At 40.6% G+C, this 8,841-nt stretch overlaps 1 protein-coding gene across 6 annotated transcripts in view; it reads left to right on the forward strand.

Annotated features, from left to right (window-relative positions):
• The first annotated feature begins 7,512 nt into the window (after window positions 1–7,512).
• Window positions 7,513–8,841, forward strand: part of GRIA4 (glutamate ionotropic receptor AMPA type subunit 4) — a 219,435-nt gene continuing 218,106 nt past the window's right edge. For 2 of the 6 annotated variants that reach the window (XM_026041873.1, XM_026041878.1), the window contains exon 1: window positions 7,588–7,714. In XM_026041873.1, the coding sequence (XP_025897658.1) occupies window positions 7,627–7,714 (88 nt within the window). In that variant the 5' untranslated portion in view covers window positions 7,588–7,626. Of the gene's footprint in view, window positions 7,715–8,841 lie in introns of all 6 variants that reach the window. The other 4 variants (XM_026041874.1, XM_026041876.1, XM_026041877.1 and 1 more) reach the window with 3 other exon arrangements.

An 8,841-nucleotide genomic window follows, 5' to 3' on the forward strand; every position in this document is an offset into this window, starting at 1 on the left:
GCTCTACTGCATTTGATCCTTCCTCTGTGCCAGGGGATTGGACGATGTAACCTTTGGAAATCTATTCCATCCCTGTATTTCTAATTCAATGACCACATGATGTGCTTTAGCAAGAAGCATCTATGGATTTTTTTTTAAAGAGTGCTCTAAGTGCCATAAGGTTAGATAATTTTGCCCTTACACAAAGCAATGCTTTCTTCTCCCAAAGGCACCCCTGCTTCTCTTGGGCCCTGCTCACAGATTACAGTGTTTTTCAGCTAAAAAAGATAAAAAAAAAAATTTGTTTTGGATAGTTTTTATAAATTCTCATGTCTACATGAACAATTAGCACAACATCTGACCTGTTTTAAATTTAATTTTGATGATACAYTTTTCCTAGCTCCACAGCGTATAAATCACTGCTTTTTAATGCTAAATACATCAGCAGCATCAAAARTCAAATACTTTAAGGGAGTTTAATGAATTGAGATCATTAAGACACTGATTTTCTTCATACAACTTTGGTCAGTAATATAGCAGACAATCTCACCTTCCTGATGATTTGGATAACTTATCCTCATTGTACAATTTTAAAGAAGTATTAATTGGATAGAAATAGATACTAAGTGACTATGGCAATAATTGAAGGGATATATACCTTTAAATAAATACTAGGTCTACTTTAGTATTTAAGGCATTAAAGGTTGTTCAAATTTCCTAGGAAAACAGATTCTAGTAGTACAAACACATAGCACATGGCTTCAGCCCAATGACAGCAATTAACTAATCTGCAGCTTTTGCCAGTGTGTGGAGTGAGCGATTGAATCTGGCTAGAGCTCAGGCAAACAGACAGATTTATTGGAGGCAAACTTTAGTTCTTCCAGCAAGAATAACAGAAACGTGAGTAAAGAAAGGCCAAAAATGTGGGCTGAAAATGCATCTTCAAATGCAGGCAATATTGTATTAGTTCTAATCAATGTGGAAAATAAGGATTTTTTTTTGGCATCTGTCTGTTGTAACAGAAACAAGCTGTTCTCACTGGTGGCCAGSGATAGGACGAGGGGTAATGGCCACAAGCTGAAGCACAAGAAGTTCCGTCTCCAGGTGAGGAGCAACTTCTTTACTGTGAGGGTGACAGAGCAGTGGAACAGGCTGCCCAGGGAGGTTGTGGAGTCTCCTACTCTGGAGGTCTTCAAAACCCACCTGGATGCCACCCTGTGTCACATGCTGTAGGTGTGCCTGCTTGAGCAGGAAGGTTGGACTAGATGATCTCTAGAGGTCCCTTCCAACCTTAAATATTCTGTGAATCTGTGAAATATTATATTGTTAGAATTCCCTTCCCTTCCTTTCCCTTCCCTTCCCTTTCTTTTCCTTGATATGAGAAGCAGCTTTAGGTAAATAACAGATGTCTTTATCTAAGAGCAAGGATAGCCAGTATAGTGCATGATTTTTCACTTGCAGATATGGTTCAATTTGCTGCCATCAAAGATTAGACAAGATCACAGGACACTGGTAAAAATCATCATTGCTATTGGCAATAAGCTTTATTAAAACTAAATTTCAATGAGCAATTCAGTGTGTCAAAGTGCAGTTACGTTCCAGAAATCTGATTTTATAGAAACCAGACTGGTTTCCTGGTTATTTGTCTCACTTTATGAGCTAAAAGATATTGTGGGGACTTCTACACTGCTAGCTCAGTGGTTTCTCCTTTCCTTCTCTTCAAGTTTGAAATTCAGAATTGTCCTTACTGTTCATCCAGCATCATCAATACCAATACTTCTGCAACTGAAGATGAGATGGCAATTCTCCAGCACTGGTGCATGAACCAGGGAGAATTCAGCTCACCCTGGCCACGCTAGTGGGAGCAGTAACCTAAAAATGACTGAAAAAAAAAAAAAAAAAAACTATTTTTCAAAGGAAATGATAATTAGGTGCTAGCTGCTTTGGGTAATAAACAGATCCTGGGTTTTATGCTGCTCTGACTACTTCCAAACTCTGCTGCTTAGGCAGGCTATGTCACAGGGTCTATGGTAAGAGGTATTTTAATGAGAACAGGCTAGAAAATGAAAAGTATTCTCCATCAATGCTTGGCAAATAAAAGAGTTTTTTGAAGAGAAAAAAAAATCAGAATTGGACTGCAGAGTGTGGTATATACATCTTTTTCTTTGTTTCCTTAATACAATCCAAGYAGAATTTTTATTATTATTATTTGAAAAATATTTTTGTTTGCTTATTCATTTGTTGTTTGTTTGTTTCCTTGTGCTTAGAAGACTAGAATTAACATCATACAGTTAAAAAGGCAGCATCTAAATGACTCCAAAATTCAGGAAGGCTGTATACATGCCTCCTGATTGTATCTATAGCAGATACACCTTCTTTGTTATGGACATCCTGTATCTTTACTTTCATGGAAGGAGTGGGCTGTCAGGTCACTGGGATCACCAGTCAGAGAGCTCAAACACACTCAGAGGAATCCTTTCTTTGCTACCTTTGATAACCATTCACAAAGAATAAGTACAAAATCTGGAAGATAATGTACCTATTTTCAACAGCATTTCATGTAATCAAACTGACAGTCTGCCTAACTCATACATATCTAGAAGCCCAGCAATAGCTCATGTCTGTTTTACACTGTGGATTCCAGTATTATTAAAAGTGATAGGCAGAAACCAGTGCTAAGAAGAGTTGGTATTTTTTTTCACTATATAAACACTACCAGATGGGCTCAGGTGGRATGCATCTAAGTTGGTGTGTTTTTCTGACACACCCACCTCTAACCAATGAGGAAATTGTCCTGTCCCTCAGAACTGGCAATGAGTACCCATGCATGCGTAATACCTGGCATTCGCTCATGAATATGCTGTACTTAGGCAAGAATCTTCAAACATTCATGCTTTGTCTGGTATATCCCATGATGCAGCTCAGGTTATAAATTTGGGCCAGAAAAAAACTATTACACCATTAAAAATGTAACGAAGACAAGATCAAATTTAAAGGGCATAGATTCCAATTTTGCTCTAGCATCAAATTTTCAGAAACTTAAGCTGTATAGAAGTATTGCAGAAGGATCCCACAATACTAATTGATTGAGCAAAAAAATGGCAAAATAAATTCAGTATCAAAAAGTGCAAAATAACGCACATGGGAAAAATAACCTTAACTATACATACACAATGATATGCTCTAAATTATCTACTGCCATTGAGGAGAGAGGATCTGAAGTCACTGTGGATAGTTTCCTGAAAACATTGTATGCATGCTTAAGAGGAAATGGCATTTTAGGAACTATTACGAAAGGAAATGAGTGAAATAGAATCAGTTTTACACCTGAAAAATGTGTCCCACTCTATGTGTCCTATTTTCCAGAGAGCCATAAGTAGAGAGAAGTGTGGTAAGAATGAGGAATATAGAAAAAGAATATAGGAGGACAGAATATATGGATCAGGATTCTGCATCTTGGACAGACTGAAGAGTAATAAAAAATATGGATGATAAGATATCCTAAAATATTTTATTGCTTTCTTTTTTATGCAAGGTAAGACTAAAGAAGGCGTGAAACAGATTAAATTAATTTTTCAGAATGAGATTACAGAACCGCTATAGAGCTGTCCACAATGTTGTGGACAACAAAGAATAAAATGTTTGAAATAACCTGCATAAATATATGGAAATGTTGCTCCTAACAATCCTTCAACACAAGGATCTGTATTAAATCTTTTTTTTAAAGCACTAGTTCCTAGAAACTGTGAACATTCTCCAAGGAAGGATGTCTCCAAAGTCTCTTCAAGTATGAAAGAAGGACTGCTCAGCTTCTTATATTCTTCCTGAACRGCACACTATCAGTTAGTGCTGGACATAGGATATTTCTATAAATTGGCCTTTGTTCTAATTGAATATCACAATCCTAAACAGGATCAGTGTTGTCATATTTCCTAAAACTAAAATGAAGAATTGTGTGGGTGTGCTTTAAAGGATAATAAGGATTTAACTATCTACAGGATGTTCATTGCAATCTCAAAAGACACTCTCCTTTCCTGGTCAAGGTCACTTAGCATATTACTTTCATTTCTCACAACGGACAAATTTTCCAAAGTGTGATGTTAGCATATAATATGGTGGAAAGTAACGAGAGCAGTGGATGAATATATCCAAAGCCAAACGAACTGCATAACACTTGTCTTAGTAGTAATGCAACACTCTATAACACTCTTAATGAGAAGCATGATTAAAAATAATTACTTGTTCTGCCTACCCTAACATTTAAATGAATGAAGATTAAGTCAATAAGAGCAAAATATGAGAAAAAAAAAACTATAAAGTAATTTCAGAAAGTATATTGCTACTGAAAGGAAACTGCTTCTCCTTCTGGTGCACTGGTAATCTACTCAATGCTGGTATCCCTTCAAAAGGTAATGTCAAACAACGTCAAAAGGATGGAGTGTAAGAAATAGATGATTTGTATTTTATTTATTTCTATTGCCCAGAGTTTACAGTCTAATTAATCTATTTGATGTGTGAGCTACAACATATCATTAGGCAAGAAAGGACTAGGAAAGGACAGAGGGCTGAGTGAATTGTTTTCTCCATTTTTATTGCTGAAGAATTTCCGATGACCACACAGCAAAAAGCAGTCCCTCTTCAAGCCCCTCTAGCCTATTCCCTCCTGACTCTTTACATATTCTGTAAAACAATTTTCAATCATATCTTAATTTCTCTCAGATTTCTGGACTTGCTATCATTGCAGGTCTCAGAGACCTGCCCTTCACCACCTGCCACAACCTTCTTGTGCTGCCCGGATAGAATCAGGGGAAGCAAGTTCCCTGATTCCCAACTTTAAAGTTGCTTTATGCAGTCCCCTTCTGACAGCCATCAGAAACACTTGCAAATGCTACCTGTTACCCTTCTGTTGCTTGGCAGTGTGCCACAGTGAGTAGCAGGAGTCAGTATAAAGCTTATCTCCCCTCTCTATCCTCTGAGACTTAATCTTGATTGTATCCCTTTGCCTTTACTGGCTCCAGTTCTACTTTCAGATAAACATTCTGATCAATTACTTGATTACTGTCCCTTCATTTCTCCAAACTTTGCTCAAATGGGATTTTTTTCCCCTTTGACACTTCAACTTGTCTCTTTTTTTTTCCCTTGTGTCTCTTGGACAAGATTGCTGTGGTGACCTCTTCTTTCCTCTACTTTCCAGACTGGCAAAAAAATGATCATAAGATCTTCAGGAAGGTGGATCAAATAGAAGATGGGATTATCTCTAGGCATGGCAGTGAACGATACTGTCACTGGAAGGCTTTCATCTTTGATAGCCAACATTAGAAACTGAAGCTAGACAAATGTACATTTTAACAAATGAGAGTAGGTAACAACTGGGACAATTTACCACAAAGAGTGATGGATTTCCTGTCGCTTGAAGTCTTTAAATCAAGATTGGGTGTTTCAATAAAATATGTATTCCAACTCCAACTGAATCTACAGACTTGATTCAAGGAATTTCTGGGTAGGACTCTTTGCCAGATTAGACTCAAACATCTTATGAGAAAAAGTTCCTTCAGAGTCTTTCAAATTAATTTTAAGTGCATAAATTACCATTATATTTGAAAAAGACTATAACCATATTCCTCATTTCGACTTTAAGGTAACAGTTTGCTGTGGCACTGTAATGGACATATCTGGACTCCTGCTGTACAGATTATGCGTGAATACATGTGACTATAGTCTGAAATAAATGTATATTTTACCTATTGCCAAGTTCATTAACTATTACTACTGAAGAACCATTCAGCTATTACAGAATGGAAAAAAAAATTACATTTTCATTATTTTTACTGTGACTTACATAGTCAAAATTATAAATGCATGAGTATGGAGGAAAGGAGGAACTGGACTTGAATGAGAATTTAGGGACATGAAGGAACACCTGTCAAGGAGAAAGAAGAGGGGAAAGAAACTTAAGAGCAAAAGAAAAGGTCAAAAGAAGCCATGGGTAAACAATGTCAAGCATAAGGAAKTCTGCAAGCTCAGCAGAAGGAAAGGAATATGAGGAGAGAGAGTAAAGGGAAGCAGAAGACTTACTGAAAAACAAATGCTCCTAAAGAATTAGTGTATCCTAAGATGAAGGAGAATCTGCAAAGAAGTCTTTCAAAGAGTAATATTTACAGGAACTTCATACTCTTGCAAATGCACAAACAAATGTAGACACGCAGACACACAGAGTCGTGTATGTTTATGTGGATAGGTTCACATATATCTGTCTTCAATGTTCTTTGCTTGTTCTTCTGGCTTGGTGGTTGATGCCGAGGAACTCACAGTCATTCCTCAGAAAACACTATTACCTTCTGCAGCAAGGAAAGCAGGTGTGTTTCTCCCCAGCAAAGGAGAACTTGGGGACATGGAATATATTWAGAGACTAAGAAGGTAAAACTCTCTGGTTATGAGGAAAATGCATGCAAAATCAGAACAACAAAATAATAATAAAATTAAAATTCTTAAAAAATCAATAATCTTCCATACTCACAATTAACATTTTAAAATTAATTTACTGTCACTCCAACCAATCCATATGGCTAAGAAAAATAAAGAAACAAAAAAAGACATTCTCTGCAAACCAACATGTAGAAAGCTCAAATCCCTCCTATAATATAGAGCTACTGCTGGATGATTTTATTCCTTATTGTTTATTATATATGTCTCTCAATAATTAATCGCAACAGCGCCAGACCTCTGTCAGCAGCACTGGGGAACTTCCAAGGCTTGGGAAGAAGAATCCAAAGCCATTAAAACGAAGTGTCTAGCTACACATTCTTCTCCTGCCCCATAAAATAAAATAAAATAAAATAAAATAAAATAAAATAAAATAAAATAAAATAAAATAAAATAAAATAAAATAAAATAAAATAAAATAGCAGAGGAACGGTGAAGTTTTCCTGCTATTCGCTCTCTTTTGGCACCAGTGCCTAATACGGCCGTGCTCGCCGCTCCTCCCTGCTGTTTCCATCCTCTTCCTCCTCTGCTGCAAACCTGCGGCGGCGACACGAGGGTCCCTCCGTCCCCAGGGGCGCGGGGCGCGGGCGCCGCCAGGAGAGGGGCTCCSTCCAGCCCCGTCCCCGCGCTGCGCGGCCCCATGCGCCCTCTCCCCCTCGTTAACAGCAATAGGCGCTAAGAGCCCCTCGCCCCGTCCGCGCTGCGCGGGCGCGAGGAGGCGGCTCGGCGGCGGCTCCGCGGCGCGGGGAGGGGGCTCACGGCGCATGTGCGGTGCCGTCCGCGCCGCGCAGCGCCGCGTATGTCCGCGCAGCGCCGCCACTAGCCGCTCCCCGCGCCGCCGGAGTCTCCACCATCTTCTGCATGTGCAGCCCCCGCGGGCGGACACAGCGCGCTCCGCCGGCTATGGAGACTGCGGGAAAAGCCCGGCGCGGCGGCAGGCACTGCTGAGGCGGCGGCCGGCAGCGGGGGAAGAGCCAGCAAACACCAAAACAAAAATAAAAACAACAAAAAAGGAGGAAACCTCTGCTTTTCTCCCCCTCCTTCTTTTTTTTTTTCCCCTCCCCGATTCTTGATTTTGCTCATAGCCGCCTCGTCCTCGATGCCTCTCTGAGCAGCATCCAGCGAGCGAGCGGGAGAAGGCGAGACAGAGAGGCAAGAGAGAAGATGAGGATAACTGGCAGACAGCTGGTCTTGTTGTTTTCTGGCTTTTGGGGACTAGCAATGGGAGCTTTTCCTAGCAGTGTGCAAATAGGTAAGCGCTGCATTGGGCTGCGTGCGTCTGCCAGGGCTTGCGATCCTTTGCAAAGTGAGTTGGAGAGGCGGCTGCGAGGGGAGCTTGGATTCCTCCTCCAGCAACATCCCAGCTCCGGGCTCCATGGAAAGCCCGCGCAGACACTCCTGTCTGTCTGTGTGTTCGGGGGGGTAGGATGCTTATCCTTTGCAAAGCTCTTTCTGACTCTGATGTTTGAAGGAGGGGAAGGGACTTGTGGGGTTTTGCAGGGATGAGGGAAAATGCTCCTGGGCAATTTCAGCTTCCTCCGGCATCCCCTTCTCCCGCCTGGCTCCCAGAGGGATGGAGAGTTATCTGCCCTGCACGTTGCAGTAGCTGGCAGGGATGGAGGGTAAAACCCAGCATTGTCCATCTTTTCCCCCTCATAGCTGGAAAGTTTGGGATTTTGTAGGTCTSTATATAGTCCCATGCCCCCTCTTCACCCTTTGCCCATCGCCTTCTGCTTCTTGGCTCTCCCTGTTCTATATGGGACGCAGTTATCTGTATTCCTTGCAGCTCCACTCCATCACTGCATCATTTCTCAGGGACTTGTAACGATGCTGCTAATAACGCGGAGCTGCCTGCTCCCTGCCTGCACATGGCTGCAGAGGAACAAAGTTCATTATATTCCAGTTTAGTACAGATCATTCTACATTGAGGGTTCCCCCCCCCTTTTTTTTTTCCCTTTTTTATTTTTTTTTTTAATCCAGAAAGCATTGCTCTCCTTAATCAGCACACCACTTAGTGTAAGAGGCTGTTGAGTAGCTGATTTACCAATGTGTTCAGTAGCAGGGAGATGGAGGCTAAACACTTTCAAAGGTCACTGTAATCGTGACAAATCTGGGTATTTATGTATGAAAGGCTAGAAACTGAGAGGACAGAAAAGAAGTGGGAATGCGTCTGGGAGGTTGAAATCGATTGAGGACAGTGATTTAAAGGCAGCAGTTGTGTGATTACGAATATGATTAGTTCCTTATCCATTAAAGTCAGAAGCAGCCTTACTGTGCAGGTTTGGGAGAGGCAGTTGCTTGGTGTTATAGGATAGTAAGTAGCTTGCTAATAATTCATGCTGCTTCCTCTGCTTTTTGCTCTTTTTTTTTTTTTTTTTT

The sequence above is a fragment of the Nothoprocta perdicaria genome, unplaced genomic scaffold (genome assembly GCF_003342845.1).
Source record: "Nothoprocta perdicaria isolate Ctin4 unplaced genomic scaffold, notPer1 scaffold_298, whole genome shotgun sequence".
NCBI lineage: Eukaryota > Metazoa > Chordata > Aves > Tinamiformes > Tinamidae > Nothoprocta > Nothoprocta perdicaria.